General features: G+C 50.1%; 1 protein-coding gene across 1 annotated transcript in view; it reads right to left on the reverse strand.

The window, feature by feature from the left end:
• Positions 1 to 585: 585 nt before the first annotated feature.
• The window catches only part of GRHL2 (grainyhead like transcription factor 2), a 52,254-nt gene continuing 32,952 nt past the window's right edge, over positions 586 to 19,887 (reverse strand). The window contains 8 exon segments of the mRNA XM_064154009.1: positions 586 to 827; positions 1,674 to 1,738; positions 6,173 to 6,258; positions 9,706 to 9,800; positions 11,203 to 11,234; positions 13,324 to 13,460; positions 13,551 to 13,638; positions 17,109 to 17,267. Of these exon segments, the coding sequence (XP_064010079.1) occupies positions 713 to 827; positions 1,674 to 1,738; positions 6,173 to 6,258; positions 9,706 to 9,800; positions 11,203 to 11,234; positions 13,324 to 13,460; positions 13,551 to 13,638; positions 17,109 to 17,267 (777 nt within the window). The 3' untranslated portion in view covers positions 586 to 712.

The following is a 19,887-nucleotide window of genomic DNA, read 5'->3' on the forward strand; positions in this document are numbered from 1 at the left end:
AGTTAGCAGCTTCTTAGTACAATGCTGCTGCCGCCCCCAATCATCTAGGAACGGCCTTGTCAAACCCTAAACCCAGCACATACCCAAACACAGTGGCAGTAAACATGCCCACAGACAGCAGATAAAATATATTATTGCATATTATAAACATTATATACAGGACTAAAATGGTTACCACTCACTCACATAACATTAGAAGCTGAATGCCTCACTCAAGTCCTCGTTGGTGTGTGCTAAGAACCACCAGAGGTATTTGGCAAGACCACACTGGAGATATGGCTCAGTCTGAGCAAGCCAACTGGCAGCCACTTTCCACACCTCCAGCACTGCACCAGCTTTTCAGCAGTGGCAGAGAGAACTACTGTAAAGTGATGGACACCAGACCAGCGTGGCTCCTCAGCAGCTTTAGGAGCCTGTCCCCACTGAAGCGTGGGTGAAGATGCCACACTGCATATTTGCTGTGGGTTGGCTGGTTACAGATGTGAGGACTGGAAACTGCTTGTCCACTAGAGTGAGGAATAATAAATAAGGGACCAGGCTAACATGAATGGCCTCAGGCCTCTGTGCAGTTGTGCACAGGTGCAGTCGGGCAGGAGTTTCAAAGCAGTCTTGTAACAGGCTCTGATCAATGGCTGTCAAATTCCCAGGGGATCTTCTGCTTTCCAAGACGTGTGAAATGCTGTGGTTCCTCCCAGAAAGGCTCTGCCTGAGGCTAGATCTCTGTTAGTGTGACCTTGAAGCCTTCAGCCATGCTCTCCATGTGCAGGATGAATGTGTCCTCGTTGGAATAGTGCTCAATAATGTTGTCATCCATATTTACCAAAATACTGGTGACAAAGGCAAAAAATCACTGTTTGTTTGTGCAGGACACAGGGAAAGCCAAGCACTCCCTGCCTGTGCTCACTGCACCACAAGGCACAGCCCAGAACAGAGGCAATCGTGGCAATCAGCATCAGCACATGGATTAGGAGCTGCCCCTTGCCAAAGCGGTTAAGGCAAGAGACATGCCAGTGCTGGGATGTTAACCCACCTAAGCTGCCTTCAAGGTGAGCTGCACTCCAGAAGCTCGCCGAGCCAGCCAGCTGGCATTTCCCACGCCGCAGACACCTCCGTGCTGCTGCTCAGCCATGCCATGTCAGCTGCTGCGCTGCTGCCAGCATGGGGAAGCAGGGAAGGAAGCAGTGACTCGTGCTCTGCACACAGCACACAGGGCTGGCACTCAGCTGGGCTGTATCAGCAGCTATCTGAGGTGTACAAGAGTGCTTTCTTCACTCCACACAGTGAACTGTTACTTTCAGCAAACACACTGTTGGGAAGTCAAACCCGAGAGGTTTCAGCTGGCTTCTCCAAAGCTCAAGAAAAGCCCAGACAACACAGCGCCTGAAGCCAGTTACAGCTGAAACTAGGATGACTGACTGAAAACTGCACCACTGCACCAATTTAGATGCCAAAAAAAGTTAAAAGTGGAGAGGTTTAGATTAGTGGCAAGGAGTAGTAGCCCAGCTGTATGATGCCTTTCATATGTGGACAGCAGCTCCCTTCTCCCACAGACATCAAGATTTCAGGCACATGCACACCTCCAGCCACTGTTCATACTGCTCAGCATCATGAGGCCCCAGCCCTTGTTGGGATCTCCAAGTACTTGTAAAGGATCCTGCAGTTAGTTTACTTACCCCTTTTTGCTCTTCTTATAAAGCTTTGCAATCTTCTCAACTGGCAGCCCATACTTCTCAGAGATCTGGGATCAAAAAACAAGGAAATGTCATTGCAGGTCCTGAGAAACAGGAACCAGGCAGCTCTTGCTTGACATGGCATTAAAGTCGATGAGACAGCCAGAGCTGGCTGCTCTGGAGTATCTGTACAGGAAAGACCCTAACAAAAACAGCAAACCAGCACAGTGATCTCCCTCCAGAGACTTGGAGAGCGCATGAGAGCCCAGGTTGTGAGCCATCAAAACTGCCTCAGCATCTCCTACTGCTCTGCTCAAGGATCACTGCCTGCAGTGCATCTTGCTCTGAGCAGCTGCCCTTCTGCTGTTTCCTGTTCCAGTTCCCCGGGATGGTGGAAGCAAAGACTTCTTGCACTGGACAGAAGGCAGGTGAGCTCTAACACAACAGCAGCTGGTGCACCAACAACAAAACCTGTGCACATTTCCATTTCTCAATGGCATTTCAAGGTTGGTTTAAGCTAATGAGACCCTCCATGATACTTCTTTTGCCTGAAAAGTATCTTCAGGGTACTTCATATTGTGGAAGGGCAACAAACATGCTGCACACAGGATTAGGAAGGTTCTGTATTGCAGGGGAGATGACTCAGTCTAGTTACTAGGGTAGCCAAATGCTGACACTGATGTCCCACATCCTCTGAGCATGCAGTAACAAGAGATGCCACAGAGAGCTGCATTAGCAAGGCAAAGGACTTCTGAAACAACCTCTTGCCAGCACCTAGCAGAGAATAAAACACTGAATTGGACTTTGCATTTGTACTTCAGTTTTACTCACACTGGCACACTGCACTGCCTGTTTGGACGCGGTGCTAGAGGTGCTGATGGAAGGCCTGCTTCCATGACCTTGCCTGTCTTGGGAGAGGTCTCATTCAGCACCTAGGCCACTCAGGCCCATATGACAGATGGGCACACTGCAGCCCCCTCTGTACAGAGAAGAGAAGTGCCTCACACAGGCATTCTTACTACTGGACTACAAGCCAAACTCTGAACCCTGCAGCCTCTGTGTAACCTATGTCAAAGCCACGTAACCATGTGCACAGAGTGGAAGGGTGTCCTACAAAGAAGGTCCTTAACACACGCAGCTCATCTGCAGCAAGGCCAAGCCTTTGCTCCAGAGGGCACAAGGCTCCATCACAGGTGGGACACAGCCTGTCCCTCCTCCTCCAGCCACCCTCCATCACAGATGGAAGAGCCTGTCCCATTCCAGCATAAATCCTGTCTAGGATATTTGGGATAACTAACACTCACATGCCACGTGTTGCTCAGTGGTGTGAGACTTTGGGACACCACTTCCTCTGAGAGGTAGGGCTGAGAAAGCCTTGCCTGTGACACTGCCCACACCAGGTGACAGGCAGGGCTCAGGGAAAGCCTGCAGCTGGCTAAGAAGCACATTTCTCAGCAGCCTCTGAGGATCCAGCAGTTACACCAACACTGAGCTGTGGAGTCGAGCTCAAAGCAGCTCATGGGAGAGCCTCCCCCATCACAGGCTACAAAACAAGGCTGCAGTGCAAATATGCCAAGTCCTGCTGCAGGGGCTGAGGAAGAAGCAGAGAGCCAGTATCTGCCAGGGCACCTCAATTAACACCCTCCTCTGAGGCACATCTGCTGCCAGCTCCCACGCAGAACAGAAGTGTCTCACCTCAGCCCAGGTCACAACACATGTTTAAAGAGATCTTTATTTGGAAGAATATTTCCCTTTACCATCTCCACAGCCCATCTGCCACTCTTCTGAGCAGGGATTTCTTTTCTTTCCTTAGAATGCAGTGGGGCAGCCTTTAGAGTGGCACTGAAATAGCAGTCTGGCTGCAGCCCCCTGGCATGGCCAGTTTGTCTGGAGGACATTTCCATGGCACAAGCCACCAGAAATGCTTTCTCTGCTGGTGTCAGGAAGACAGAAGGAGTAACAGCTGAGCTGGTCAAGTGTTACAGTTTAAGACTAGTGTCTTAATTGTGAATGGCAAAGAAAGCTTTGCAGAGAGCTGGAGAGTGAAGGGGCTGAACAGAAGGTGTTGACCTCGTTCCACTGGCCTGTTCCTTGTGTCTACAGCTGGAGTTCAGTGTTCTGGCTCTCCTTCTGGCTTGCTTTCCCCACTGACTCTCCCTCTGGCCTTGCCTGCGTCTCTGTGTCAAGAACTGTCCAGGCCATGGTAAGGAACAGCAATGGGATAGAGATAAGTTGTTAGCTGGCACTCTTGTCCAGGGGGGGCAGCTGGTATCTGTATCTATGCATTTGTGCATGTTTGTTACCTTTTCTGTTTAGCCTACCTGTGTAAATAATACTTTGCTTTTACTTCACAGTATCACAATATCATCAGGGTTGGAAGAGACCTCACAGATCATCAAGTCCAAACCTTTACCACAGAGCTCAAGGCTAGACCATGGCACCAAGTGCCACGTCCAACCTTGCCTTGAAGTGCCCCAGGGACGGCGACTCCACCACTTCCAAACGCTGAGCGGTGTGGTAATTCACCTCTGGGGGGAAATTCCAAACTAAGTGGTGTAAACCCACCACACCAGGGCGTGTAGGCAAATATCTTTGCCAGCTTCTTCCTATGGAATGGTCCAGCTTGTTGGCCTGCATGGGTTGGAAGGGCACAGAGACAGGTACCTCATAAACTGGTCTGAGCAACCTCTGTTGAGCTCAGCTGTTGGGTTTCAGTGTTAGAAGGCCCCTGGGAGATGCTTCCATGTCCCATTTTAGGTTGCCTTCTGCCATCTGAACAAGTCTGTGATTCTGCACACTCCTGAGCAGGGTTACCTGCTGAGAGATAGAGTTACCCTGCCCTTGAAGCAGGCTTGGGTGGGCTGTAGAGCTGCTCAGTCACCAGACACACTCCATGCCTGCTGACAGGGGTTCAGTGCTTTCTGCTGACACAGACTGACTGGCCTAGGATGTACACATCTTAAACCCCTTCCTGAGATGTACCTCTGAAATGTGAGACCTCTGAAGAGCTGCCTGAATAAAGAATCTCATTGTTCATCTGGAATGGGGGTGTACAAGAGAAGAAACCAAACAGCCCCTGGGAAAACACTATCCTTAGGGCAAACAAGGGGAGAGCTGCAGCCCAGGAGCAGTGATTAGCAGCAACAACAGCAACAGTGAAATCCACACAGAGGGAGGCTGGGAGTCACTGCTGCTGTTTTCACACCTGAGGCTCTGTAATAGTCTTAGCCCTTAGCACTGAGGTTTTGCTTTGGGCATGGTTTGCTGAAATGACTGGAGAGAGAATTTAAGAATGTGAAGCCTGACAGCTTTTTAGCATGGATTTATCCACAATATCCTACCAAAAAGAATTCAGATTTTCTGAAAACTTTCCTTCCAGTGAACATCTTACACCAGATCAGATTTCTCTGCTGCTGAAAACATGCCCGAGTCAGCAGCTGTGCTGACAAAGGTACGCAGCAACCCTCTCTGCTTCCACACCAGCTTTCGTTCCACGTTCACAGGCTGCTGGAGAAGAAGCACAGAGAGGCACAGGCTACCAGAGACAAAACACTGGTGTTAGCTTGTAGGGTCACAGGAGGGCTGTAACTGAAGCCTCCATGCTACAGCTTATCATGAATCAGACTGCAGCCTCTTCAAGTGAAGCTTGCCTTTCACACTTCCAGATAAGTGAGCTGCAGTCACAGACAGCAAACAGCACTCACAAAAGTACAGCAAGGACTTCCTCAGAGATACCCTGATCTGAACATCTGCTTTAAATCACTTCATTCACCCACAGACCTTTTGTTGCCTTTTGCGACTAGCCAAATATTGTCCAAACAATTCCATCTTTATTGCACCTGAGGTGTGTGGTCCATGCCGTGAGACACTGTGCCAGTTTTATGAATAGACACCTCTAGCACTCAGCTAAGCTCTCTAGGGACGTTTCATCTAGTCCCACCTGCTCTGACACCTGCTGCAGTAAACAGGCAACATGCAAAAACTCAAGTCAAGGGAGCAGCAAAGAGGCAGGCTGCTAGCTAGCTCGGTCACTCTGGGAGGGAGGAATAGAGAAGGAATTTGAGACACAAAGTATGAGTGGCTTGTCTGCATTGGCTCAGCAGCTGCCTCTTCTAGGCAGCAAGTGCACAGGAGGCACAGGGAATTTCCATGGGAAAAGTGTACCCTTGATGCCCGTGAGCACACCAACGGGCACTACAGGCTCTGAAACACTTGAGAAAGCAGAGCTTGCAGCTCTCTGCTACCCTGACACGGGTTCACTGCCACCGCTCCTCCAGACTCGGCTCTCCAATAAGTCAGCTCTGTGACACTGTTTGAAACCAGCAACCTGTTGATAGCACTGAGTCTGGAACGTGCCATCATTTCAGAGGTGTGCTCCAGAAAGCCTTACATGGATCTGAGAATAATTGTCTTCATCCTAAGCTTTATCTCAATAATACATTGCAAGCTTCCAGCTTTTCTTGCCAAGGCAGACAAACAGTGTGAGCACACTGAATACTCACCGCTTCCATCAGCCCCTTTACTGTGGGTGACTTCAGCATCAAAGCATCAAACACTTCATCTGTCTCCTTCCTCACATACAAAAGCACTGAAACAGAAAAAAAGTCAAGCCTGGAGCAGTTCAGTTGGTTAAACAGAGGAAACGCCCCAAATGCAGAAAACCAAATATGAATCCGTGACAGATACACTGAAGTGCTGGAGGTGCTATGCACCTGGAAAAAGTGCTGTTGTGTCTTCAGTGATCCAACTGTGGAAGGCACTCACAGCTGCTCTGAAAGCACCCAGAGAACACTCAGCACATTTGCTATGAGGAATGTAGACCTTCAGGAATCCAAACTTCCATTCACTGAAACAGAGAAGCCAAAAAGCACCATGGCCCCATCCCCAGGTCATGAGACAAAACACACAAGCCAGGTCTTCCTAAGCCACTGTCTCCACTTGCACCCCTCGAGGCTTCATCCAAAAGGCTGGGAAAGGAGACTCAGAAAAGGCAAGTCTGGCTTGCCTTGAGCTGAGCCTCTGAAAGCAAAATCGGTGAAAAGAGGAGTACCAGTCTGTGACATTACCACGCAAGGGACTGAGGGGGCCTGGCCACAAAGCAGCACTGGACAGAAGGAGTCTGTTGCCTGCTGTAGGCAGGCATTTCTCTGCATGCCCAACTCTGCTTGGGTGACCCAGATGCCATGTGTACTCCTAAAAGTCTCCACTTCCCCCCTCGGAGGTCCTGTACTCCACACAGGACATTGCCCTGCCCTCTCCAGCTCATGCAGGTGGAAGGGGCACTTGCACGGCAAAGGCAGAGCAGAGGGTTACAAAGCAGAGAAGCAAACGCTCGCCAAGTGCTTTACACTGACTGACACTACTGATAAGGCAGCAGGTTCAGAAAGATGCTCCACAACGAATATTTTACCTACAGACATTGCTGCAGGTGAGGCACATACCCCAGGCACTGCTGGGTGTTTTGTGTCTGTGCCAAGCTGCATTGGTAGCCACCTTTTCTGGCCTTGCTAGATAGAAGTTATCTTTCCAGACTGCCAGCCCTTGTGGTCCCAAAGACACCTCCCCCGCGTAATTCGAGAGATGACTTGCAGATGAAACACCAGAGCTGATAACTTTCATACAGCAGGAATTACTGGAGAGCTAATTCTCAGCTCAAGACTGCAGCAGGGTAGGGGCAGACCCACTTGCAGAGGACTGCAGCCTTCCTGCCCAGGTTTGGGAATAACTGAAGGCAGTCATAGAGGCAGGAACACAAATCAGACAAGCAGGACAGTGATGGAATTTTGCATCTTTAATTCAGAAGTATGAGCCACAGAACTGCTACCACAGGCATTCACAGCCACACCCTTTTCACCTGTTTTGGGATCTTCCTGAGGGGGGTCTTTTCAAGGACTCAGAAGCTGAAGTTACTCTAGGTCACAACCCAAATAACTGTCAGAAGATAACAGAACAAAAAGCACCCACATCAGCATTTAAACTTGCCTGGGTTTGACATGTTTCCTGGCATGAGCAAGCACTGATGCCAAGTGCTGATTTTCCCTTCCTTAATTCAGCCATACTTTTTCTAGAGGGGCGACTAAAGGGCTGTCCTCTACCGGCTTTTCAAACATCTGGGCCTCTGGCAGCCTTAGAAATTACAAATGCATCTGAAAGGAGGGAAAAACTACCGAGTCTGAGGGCAAACCCAGGGCCATTCCACAATCCCAGTGCTGGGCCTTGAATCGCCATTGTGCTTGCCCTGCCAGGCATTGTCGTGCTGAATGAAGCACCCATTACAAGGGTAGCAGGAAACTGGACTCACTGTTACAGACAGCCAGGATGAGCAAACATGGGGTTCTGGTGTTTACTCTTCCCAACAGGTGTGAAAATCCAGGCTTTGATTCACCAGGGCACCTTCCCATAAATGACTTCTGGTGACACCCATGCCTTAAGCACTCCCTGTCTCATCCCTGTCCTTACCCTCTGTTACTCTGGCTCATCTCAGCAAGTTGTCCTGGATGATGAACTCTCTTCAACAGCAGGTGGGTGAAAAAAACAACTCTTTTTTCTGAATTGTTCAAAAAAGAACATAGCAGGAGGCACAGCCAGGAGAGAGGAAAAAGGGCTGCAAAAAGACTCCAGTGGGCTTCAGTACCATTGCCACCAAATGCCAAGACATGACTGTGACAATGTGACACAATCCATACTTATGCCCTCTGATCCTACTGTCACCATGGTCATGGCATTTAGACTGAACCAAAGTGAGGCTGATTGCAGTATTTGGGGTGGAAGAGAAATTGTGCCAGACAATGAGCTATTTTTGTCTGAAAATGAGATTCCAAACTTGTCTGAGCTCTGTAGTAGGAACCAAGGCCAGGTTATCAATCTCTCCCCAGGACCAAGACCTGCTGTGGGCCCTCATGCTCTTTAGATGTTGAAGAGAAGTATGAAACATGGGGGTGATACATTTAACTTTAGTTACTTAAGAAATGCCCCTTCTGTTTGATGGAGATCTGACAATGTGAATTTGGTCAAGGCCGTGAGTCAACCAGATGTGACCTCACATAATTAATTGAAGATTTAACTACATGTTCCAGGAAGAGATAGATCAGTCTCCATGCTGTAATCCTGCATGCTGCCCCTGGTTCAAGCTCTCCACCCTAATCAACACAGAACCTGTGCAAATCAGGCTTGGGGGAAGTTGCTTCTATAAAAGCTCAAATGAATCCTACAAATGGTGCAACTAAGAACAGCTGAGCTCATGTCTGGGTCTTGGTAGTTTGTTGTCTCAAAACCTGATGGCTGAAGCTCACATTTGCAAGTCTGAGCTATATAAGACAGTGGGTCCTCCACAAAACTTACCTGACAGAACTCATGAAACTGAAGGATGGCAAACACTCTCCAGTGCTGAACTGGCAGTGTAGGAAGTTATCATCTACAGCACTGCACTGGAAGTGACCGGACACAAAGCAGATGTAGACAAAGCCACTACACCTTCACTGCAGAGCTCAACAGCTCTACATTGAGCTTCAGCTTCCCTGCAGCAGACTGGAAGGCAGGAGCTGTACTGGTACAGCACATAAAACTCGGCTGTAGTCGTACTTTCCGGGGGCAGAGACACAAACTCCTGTCCCATGCAGCTAGCTCTGCTGGGAGCTGCCTGTCCTAGTTCTAATTGGGTAGGAAAGCTAAACCTGCAGTCAGCAGGAGCTTGCCTGTTTAAGGTGTCTCTGACCAACAAATGCTGGTGAGCCCAGACAGAACAGAAAAGATGAGCACAAAGGAACCGAAGAGTGCCCTGGCTTTGCTGCAGCCACACTCCTGAACTCTGTGCCTGAGCCAGGGATCCAGAGTCCTGATCGAGGGAGCACAGCTATGAAGTCCTGACAAGCATCTGTTAAAATAGCTCCTTGTACACTGATAGCTGCCACCAGCTCTTCTCCCACCTACTCCACGTTTGTGCTAGCACCAGACAGACTCTCAGAGCCAGACCTGCCCTTCCCAGCTTTAGGGCATGAGTCTCACACCCCCATTTTTATCTAAGAACTGATATTACCTCTTTTCAGTCCTTCTTCTTTCACTTGTTTCAGAGGGGAGGGACCAAACTCCTCTTCCACAGGGCGGAACATCCTTTTGACCAGGACACTGCTGCTAGAAAATACACAAGGACCATGTCACAGTCAGACTGTGCTCCCAGGAGGACAGCAGACAACAGCAGCAGCCACGGCTCACTTTTTACTCTGGCAAACACCCCATACCTGCCCCACAGCACCAAACCAGAAACTGCAGGGATATAGTTTTTGATGCCTATCTGAGCTCTCCAGGCCTCTCAGATTGTCCAGACTGACTGGCTCTCAGAGGTGACAGGAAAATATGCTCCAGTGGTGCAGAAAACCCAGAAAGCCCTTAACTGTTTAAACACTGAAGGAAGAGGGGGTGAGGAGGAAGGAACAACTAAGTATGGAGCTGAACCCACATTTACACATTGATTCATCTCCTCTCTGGGGTAAAGGAGACAGCCTCAGGAGACGCCAGCAATATTTCTGAAAGCTGAGACCACAAAAGCCAGCAAATTGAAGAGGAATAACCTGCCGAGCCAAACCCACTCTGAAGATGCAAGGTGCCCCACCAGGGAAGTTGAGGCTCGGAGGCACTACAGATGCCTCCTCCCCTCAGCATAACTCTGCCAGCACTTACTGTTCCCTTTTAGTCTTGGAGAAGAGAACTGAAGCTAATGTGCTTAGGTAAGTAATCCCCTTTGTTTCTGGAATTCCACCTTAAGAACATCAGCTCTGTGAGAGAAGCAGAAAGGGCCTCATGTTTTCAGCTGCAGGTGCCCAGCCACAGACCGCATTTGCAGGCTTACCTGGGCACGGTTTGGTTTGCTACAGGCTTTTGGATCTGGGAGTCCTGACTTAGGATTGAAGCAACTTCTGACAGTATAGGGCTTGCACAGGTGACAGTCAGTCCTGGCTGAACTACAGCCACGTGTGCTGCAGCCCTTATTTCATCACACTGCCAATTCTTTGAGGGACTTTCTGCAACCCTCCCAGTCCCTCCCAAGCTTGAGAGGCATGTTCCCACATCCAGCCTTCCCCCTTCCCAGGATCTCCCATTCTCTCTTTGCCTTTCTCTTCTGGTGCCTGGGTATTTTCCCTGCACCTCCTCCATCTGCTGAAGGAATACAAGGCAGCCAGTGCTTCAGGAAAAAATCCCTGCTTTCTAAATGAGCTGTGGACCCTTATGCCTGTAAAAGGCGCTTTACTATCACACACTGCACTGTCCCTACACTGAAGCTTACTGCTCTTAAACTACCTTACTTGGAAATGACTTTATAAAATAGATTGAAAAAGCAGGCAGTTGGCAGGAAGGAGAAGAAAGGCACCACAAAGTGAACCTCCCCCTGCAAGCTCTGCACACTGACCACTTGGTGACCAGAAAACAGGAGAGCAAGGGCAGAAAGGGGATCGGTTTATTGATTCTGTATATTATGGCTGCTTTCTCAGAGCTTGAACTGCTAACTGCAACGCTTGTGCAAAATCGAAAGCCTTACCCTTCTCTCTCATCGTCTGTGTTGTAGTAAACCTAGAAGGGTGGAAAAAAATCCCACAGTTATTCCCAAAACTCAGACACTTCCAAAGAGAGAAAAAACAAAGAGTGGATTGCAGGCTTTCAAGTTAGAAATCCTCTCCTTCCATAGCCCACAAACACCCTTGGTGCTAGCTGTGACCAGGAAGAAGTGTGGCTCGGACAAACTGCTGCTGCAGATCCTCTAGTGGAGATACATCAAAGCCTTCAGGCAGACATGGCCTTCTCCTCTGGTTCCTATCATTACCCAAGTGTTTTGAAGTCCTCTAAACCAGATCAGTACTCATCTAAATTACTCCTAATATGATTTAAGCCATGACACTCACCAGCTTTTCTATGTATTTAATGCTGTATGAAAACCCAATTATACCATAAAGACCACCGTTAAACCCCAGGCCTAATGGAGATACAATTGCTGGTGGTGCAGCTGAGCTGTCCTGCACAGGCTGCAGGCAGAAGCCCAAGCCCAGACCATTGCTTTGTGTAAATGCAACAAGAAAGGCTCACAGCTACTGGGATGAAATTTGCGATGGCAGCAAACAGCTGATGGCAGAAGAGGAGGTATAAAAGCAGAGCCTGCTGTAAAAGGCTTTTCAGAACAGTCAGCCTCACAAGGTGCCTGCCAGCTCTGCACCAAGTGTCCAGCAATCCAGCTGTGAGGCACTGTGCAAGCACAGGGCAAGGGCAGAGGAGCCCTCTGCTCTACTGGGGAAGAGCAAGGAGTCTTGGGCAGGTTTCTAGTTTCTAGCTCTTGTGCTGGTAAGGCTCAGAGCACAATTCTCACTGAGGCACTTCACTTCTGGACCTTCACAAGCAAACCAGCTCAGAGGTGTGTGTGCAGATTTGAGGTCTGTGACTCATGTGATACCCAGGACTTGAAAGTGTCCTCACTTCCACAATGCAACATTAAAAAACAATAAACTGTGATCATCAAATCAGTCTTAAGGAATATGCAGAGAGCTCAGGACAGCAACAATGCCAACACTGCAGCCTGCAGGAGCAGTAAACAACAGGCTGAATATCGTCCAGGAGCCAGCAAGCCAGGGGAGCTGCCAGGTACTCCAGAAACATAGAGTTACACATGCTAAGGAATGCTTCCACCCTCTCCTGTTCTCAGACAAATCTACCTTCTGGTTTGAAAGGCAGGAGGACAGAAGGCACCTGGCACTGCTACATGAGTGGGTGTCTTTCCAATTTTGGAGAGGCAGTGGCAGCTGTGTTTGCAGTGTCTATGCTCTCTGTGCCTTGCTCCAGCCCAGTCCTCACTGCTCAAAGGTGAATGACAAGCCCCTTGGTGTCCTTTAACCTTCACTATTTCAATCCTTTGCAGCAAGATCCACGTCAAATAGCCTCACCCACTATTTGTCTCTATCAACACAAGCATAAAGGTCTCATTATACTCCCTGAGATGCGAGTAACTAACAGGTTCACGTTAAAAAATGGTCAGATTTGACCCTCCAGCTCAGGTTTGCAATCCCCCACCAAGCAATAAAGCAGGTCTGAGAGTCAAAGCTTGCTGCAAAGTCTTCCTCACAGCTCCTGGTGATCCTGGGTGACCACGCTGAACGCTGACATTAGCACGGGAGGGTTTTACTGTGTAGAGTGAAAATATTTTCTTCCCAGGAATTCCCAGCTCCTGAAGTGATGCCAACAGAAAACAGGTGGTGCCGTTGAGTGTACTCTTGACCTCCTGACACCGAGGAAAGCTGGGTCTGCGCTCTCGGTTGTGGTGGGAGGAGGATCTCCACCACGAGGTGGCTCTTTATCCCAGCCGGCCAAACGGCGTTCAGAGCTCATTCACAGCTCAACCTCCTGCTTCGAAACTCTCCACTATTAATTCCATTCTCTATTCCAAGCGAAAAACGGCAAAAGCATATGGAACACAAACTAGTCAGTTGCTACTGGAGCATAAACTCTTTTTTCTTGCATCTAGAACCTGGGAGGACACCTATATCTTCTAAGTGACTCCCCAGGAGCCACATTTATCAAGAGCCCCAGGAACAGTGATTTACCCTCTTCCAGCCTCCTCAGAGCACAGCAGCTGGATGGCAAGGGAGCAGCAGCTCCTCTCGCTCTCGTTTCCTACCTGCCCGGCCCTTTGCAGGTTTCCGAAGTGAACGTCTGGTATGAAGAGCACTGGCTGGGAGTCCAGGTCAGCCATGGTTTTGAAGAAGGTGATGTCGCTCTTTTTCTGCAGAGGGAGTGCACTCAACTTCCCATCAGCTGCGAGGAGGATCACACAGCACCATGGTTAGGAGGCAAGCTAGACACGACTGAGCCCCAGCCCCAGCCCGAAGGGCCAGTCTCACTCACAGCTGTTACACGAGGCTTGGGATGCCTGCCCTTTGCCCTTCTTCCTGTTCTGCTTCCTCTCCTCATCTCGGATTTTCCGTTCTGCTCCCTGATGCAAAAGAGACAACCCACAGACATTATCCAAAGAGGAACCACTGTGAATGCCTGCAACTACAGCAATAGGTACATGAGCAATGCCAAAAGTGATTATCCTATTAGAGACAAATCCGCCCGGATTGTCGGGAATGTGCCAGCCTCACATCCATCACCTGTGCCTGGAACTCAGGCCGGCACATCCAGTAGCCCCCAGGGCTAGAAACAGCAAGAGGAGCATATCCACATGGCTGGGAGGAGCTAGGATGGCCAGCTCAGGTAGCGTGCAATCTGCAGCAGGGCTGCTGCCATCACAGCTTACACAAAGGGCACCCCGAGCCCAGTGCCTCTGCAACCATCAGAGTGCTGTGTGTGTACAGGGAAACACAGGTGCTGCAAACAGGGACCGGGGAGCAATGCAGCACTGTCCTGCTGGGCCCCAGCAGTTCTGGGAAATCGCAGGCTTCTGTTATGTAAATACACTCCGAGTTTAGAAAATCAAACTTGCTATTGACATAAAAAGCAGCAACACCTCCTTTGAAGTTCTCCTGATTTACTCTCTAAACATGAGCAGCCATGCTGGGAAGGGTATTGAGAATGCATATGCTGCCAGACAGTCAGCATGCAGAGCTAAAGAGCTTTTCCTAATTAAAATGAGACGTTTCCTTAAAAGGAAGAGGGGAGGGAGGGGGGAGAAAGGTAAAGAAAGCTGAAAATATCCACACAAGATGGCAAACTTCACACGAACCAGTGAAGTAAGCTGGAAAAGAATGCCAGGAAAGATGTACAGGCTGTGATCTATCAATAGATTTGCACAAGCTGAAGGAGGTGGAGGAAGTAACAGCTCTTTAAAGAACAGGGAGATGTCCAACAGAGACACTGCCTCCAGACCCAGCTCCCAGTCCAGTTGTCTGCCACCTCAGCCACAGAAGCCAAGGGATTCAGTCATGTCCCTCTCAAAACTGCTCCAGGGCTACATCAGTATCTTTAGAGGCCACCTGCTCTTCGGCAGAAAGGAGCCACAACACGGTGCACAGCCTCTGTCCTGCAGAAGCCTGAGAGCCTCATGATAATCTGACAGGCAGCCACAGCCCTATCTGATGCTCAGTGCTCCAGTTCCGCTGCCCACAGGTACCAAGATGAACCATGAAAGTAATGTTGTACATGGCTGCAAGCCCAAGTTTCCTCTCAGGGATGCAGAAACTGAGGAGGATTCATCCTTTTATACACAACACAGAAGTTTTGATGATTTTTCTTTCATATTCCCTTTATTAACTTGGTAAAGCTTCACCACTTTGTCTTCATTTATTCAAGGCAACAGACCTCCATGTCCTCTCAGGTGCCGGCGAGCCCTGAGCAGTGCAGCCACTGCCAGCCCCTGCTGCTTGTTCGTGCCACAGTCACTTCCCAAGCGCAGAAGCTGCAGTAGCCACAGTGCTGCCCACCACTGCTTCTGGGCTATGAGCACCCTGCATGGCACAATGCAGGCAGCCTGCAAGTTTGCAACTCAAGCTTGCCTTGCATTCTGCCTCCAGACACGCAGAGCCCTTACCATCTCATTGGAGCTCACATGCACACATTGCTAGTTCAGGGCCAAAGTGCCCTACACATGGCCCAAGAGGCCCATGGGTTTCAGCCTGCTCTCTGAAGCCAAAGAGGAGACCTGCTCAATATCTCTGGTAATTGTTTCTTCTATGCCATCTCCACTGGAGGGAAGGCAGCAGGAGCTGCAGGTATTGCAAACCACAAGCACCTTTTCAGAGGAAAGGGAACAGCAGTTACCAAAGGAAATGGCTGTGCTTGCTTTCAGCAAAGCTAACCAGAACTACAAACCCTGCAGCAGCCAGCCCCCTGGAAGACCTTTCCCAGCAGGGTTGAAGTGTGGGCTGGCAGGTGTTAAACACAGCTGAAATATAGCCAGCCTCACATCCAAGAACCATCCCTGAGATAACTTTGCTGAGTAACTGTTTCTGCTCAGTGGTGCAGACAGCTGAAAAGGAGATGCTGACCCTTCAGGGCAGGATCTCTGCTTTCATATAGGGAAACCCACTGCAAAAGAAGCAAATTTTGCAAAAGAAGGAGTGAGCCCCCCAAAAAGGAAGATACAGTTCCAGAATGGGAACGGCTGATGGGTCTGCAGTGCACCATCTACAAAACCAACACCCAAAGAACCCATTGGTGTAGGACTGGGGGGAATGGAGCAAAGCTGGAGGTGGGGAGGTTCAGACTGGACATGAGGAGGAAGTTGCTCAACATGAGAGTGGTGAGAGGCTGGAATGGGTTGCCCAGGAAGTGGTTGAGGCCCCATCCCTGGAGGTGTTTAAGGCCAGGCTGGCTGAGGCTGTAGGCAGCCTGCTCTAGCATAGGGTGTCCCTGCCCATGGCAAAGGGGGTTGGAACTGGATAATCCTTGTGGTCCCTTTCAACCCTGACTGACTCTATGATTCTATGATTTTAGTGGGGAAATCCTAGCAAGATGAAGCTTTCAGTCAAGGCAGGAGAAAAAAAAACACTGGCTAACATCACTAAGGCTCAGTGCTTTCCACTGCATCCCAAACAAGAGCTAAGCAAGCCCTCTGACAGGTGCATTCCTTCATCGGAGACCTCCCCACAAAGTTTACATGTTAACCTCTCCTGGTTGTTTGATCCAGAAAGATAACATCATCAGACTGGCACTAGGATGTCTATGGGCAGCACTGAGCTTCCAAGCAGAGATCTTTATGCTTTCTATGACTTTTTTTACACTGTGTGTCATGCCCTTAAACAGCCCAACTGCTGCTCACAGTATCATCAGGGTTGGAAGAGACCTCACAGATCATCAAGTCCAACCCTTTACCACAGAGCTCAAGGCTAGACCATGGCACCAAGTGCCACGTCCAATCTTGCCTTGAACAGCTCCAGGGATGGCAACTCCACCACCTCCCCGGGCAGCCCATTCCAGTGTCCAATGACTCTCTCAGGGAAGAACTTTCTCCTCACCTCCAGCCTAAATTTCCCCTGGCACAGCCTGAGGCTGTGTCCTCTTGTTCTGGTGCTGGCCACCTGAGAGAAGAGAGCAACCTCCTCCTGGCCACAACCACCCTTCAGGTAGTTGTAGACAGCAATAAGGTCACCCCTGAGCCTCCTCTTCTCCAGGCTAACCAATCCCAGCTCCCTCAGCCTCTCCTCGTAGGGCTTGTGCTCGAGGCCTCTCACCATTCCTGATGCAGGCCAGGATGCCACTGGCTCTCTTGGCCACCTGGGCACACTGCTGGCTCATATTCAGGCGGGTATCAATCAGCGCCCCCAGATCATGAGTTGATAAATCAGGGCCAAAAAGCAGGAACATAATTACATGATAATCAGTTAGATCTGTGATAGAGACAGACTGAGTTCAACCACGAAACACAACGCTGGAGGAAAAAAACCCACATTTAATTAGGGCTAAAATAGAGCACAAATAGAGTATCTAACAAGGAGCCTCCCCCGTCCATGGCTGTGCACTCACCTTGTCACAGAACACCTTGATCTGGCAGTAGGCTCGGTGGATGGGCTTGTTGCTGCGGTTGTTGTAGCTGTAGGTGTCGATCTGGATCATCAGAGGAAGCCCTTTGACTCCTTTCTGTGAGGAGAAGTCTGTGCTCAGGCAGTTCACCGTGATGAAGATCTGTGTGCCAGAGAGATTAGTGCTCAGATGTGCTGCAATGGTCACACAAAGGTGAGCTAACGGCAGGCAGCAGAGGCCCGGTAGGGAGAACCAGGCACAGTGCACTGCCAAGTCACACAGCTGGCCTGAGCCCGGCAAAGCTGCTGCCCTGCTGGGAAGGAGGACACATGTTTAAGGCATGCATCTGCTGCTCTGGCTGGGATGGTGGGGGCGCACATGTGACCGTCCCAGGACACCGTGCTCTGCCTCACGCCACAGAGCTCACAGTGCACCAGGTGGATTCTTTCTGGAGGAGACAGGCCAGACGTGTCCCAGGAGCACACCTCACATACCGCAGCTGCCAAGGGTTGCTCAGTCTGCGGGAACCAGATAAAGATAACCTGAGATAAAACCTTCCAGAACATCTCCACAGATGTCAGGTCTGGAGCCCTGACTTGTTTCACTCTACAAGCTGCATTGTTAACATGGCACAAGATCACCTTGCAGGGGTCTTTTCCAGATGCCTTTGGGTCTGGGCTTGTTCTGATGGCTCACAGCTCACATTCAGCATGGTCAGAGTAAGCCCTACCCTCTGTTTTGTTTCACAAGTTCTCTTCACCCTCATCAGCAATGTCCTTTCCTCCATCCCCTCAACAGGTACTCCTGATCCTCTCTAAGGGGCCTTCACTGTTTGTCTTCAGTTTCAGAAGTGCCTCTCATTGTCTTTGCAGCTGGGAAGGAGTTTCTCAAACACAAAACGACACCCTACCTCTTCTGAGAAGTCCCCTTTGCCATGTGCCATCCACACACAACCTGCAACCCCCTTGGTTCCCAGCAGCGTGTCTGCCTTTGCTTCAGGAACCCGTCTTAAGCACTCGTATCTGTTGATATCCACTAGTGACCTCCTGCCCTCTGATCTCCATGGCACCAGAAAATAAAGTGTGTCTCCTCTGCTGTCCCTTTGCTGTACAGGACCTGGCAGCAGGGGATCCCGAGGACTACTCAGATGCAGAGCAAGCAGTGGGAGCTGAAGTGCCTCTGTTTCTTTCACTCAGGATAGTCTGCACGGAAATGGAGAGCTGGAACTGAATTAAAACCCAGCTGTTCTTGCCAGCCAGGAAGAGTACTGCACAGGCCTTTGGGACTGGCCTGACTTTGCTGTGCACTTTCCCCAGCCTAAAAACACGCAAACAAACAAAAACCCACACCGACAAAACCAAAACCTGCCCAGACAAGCAGGGCCAAAAAGACGGCACCACAAGCACCCCTCAAAGGAAAGAGGTTGTGACCTAAGGAGAAGGACACAGCAAACTGCTCCGTGTATTCCCTAAAGCAGGAGGTGTCGCACCCGCTCCAGCAGCACCAGCACGACGGCTGGGGGGGCTCTGCAACGCAGCCCACGCACGCCTTGACAGGCAGAGAAGCCTGGGCTCCGGGAGGACTCCAGAAGGGAGATTATGAAGGAACTGCTCCACAGGCCACAAGCAAGGGAAGAACCAGCCAAAGCAAACTGCCTAGGAGAGGGGCAGCTGAAAAGAAAGGTATCCAGGGCTGCTGGGGGGACACCTCGCCCTGAGGGCAAGGGGTGACATTACAGTCCGATTTTCAGATGGAGCCAGAGCAGCTGCGCTGCCTGCCCGAGGCCCCTCTGCAGCCCTGCTGCCGACTGCACCGCGGAGCTGCACGGGCAAATTAAATGGTTGAACTTTAACTGCGGGCAGAGGAGGGAGGAGGGGAAGGGCCCTAGAGGTGAAACTGATTTGGAAGCTGATAGTGTTATTTCTGTTTCAAATAACAGCTTGTTCTCCTGCAGCTCCGACGCCAAGTGTGGATCAGGGTGCACATACTCCCTGACCAGTCTGCATTTTCATTTGCCTTCAGACTGCTCTGCAGGGTTAGGGCAATGCTTTTAAGTGCGTGCACACAGCGCGGGAATGAGGTCTGGCTTAGAGCAAGATCTGCTCTTGCTGTCTTTTATCCCATACATCTGCAGAGGGATTCTCCAAACTACCTACACAGCAGTTTGTGCATCTACCACTTTTCCTGCACACTCAAGCTGAGAAATGAAGATGATCTCCTCCCAGATACACAGGCCTTGTCACCTGCTGCCTCCAGGCACAGACCAGACAGAGGAGGACAGACCTTGCCATTGCAGGAGTCTCCAGACAGCAGTAACAGATTACTGAGCATGAATAACGGATTGATGGTCTAAGATTCAGTATCCTTGTCCTGACGCCGTGGTACATCAGGATCCCTCTGAGGAGCAGGGCACGTGAGTTGTGCACCTTGCAGACAGACAGATGGATCCCAATTAACACAGATCATCTGTTTTTTGGGGAGAACTCTCTGTCTCCACACAATCTTCTCTTAGCATTGCTGTAAGACACAACACTGACTTTGGATTTGCAAATAGCGAGGGGGGGTGAGAGGGAAGGGAAGAGGGTACAGGTTCTGCTTACTTTAGTTGATTTTAGGGTTTCCTTCCCTGCATAACTGAAGATCTGCACCAGATTTAGCACTGAGGTGCAGCAGACTGCTATAGTGGGCAGGACCTGGGGAACCACTTGCACAGTTCCCTTCTCTGTCCCTGCTCTGACCAGAAACTCCTGCCTCTCCAGAGAGGGATAGGGGAAGGAATGCC

This window comes from Pogoniulus pusillus, chromosome 14 (genome assembly GCF_015220805.1).
Source record: "Pogoniulus pusillus isolate bPogPus1 chromosome 14, bPogPus1.pri, whole genome shotgun sequence".
Lineage (NCBI taxonomy): Eukaryota > Metazoa > Chordata > Aves > Piciformes > Lybiidae > Pogoniulus > Pogoniulus pusillus.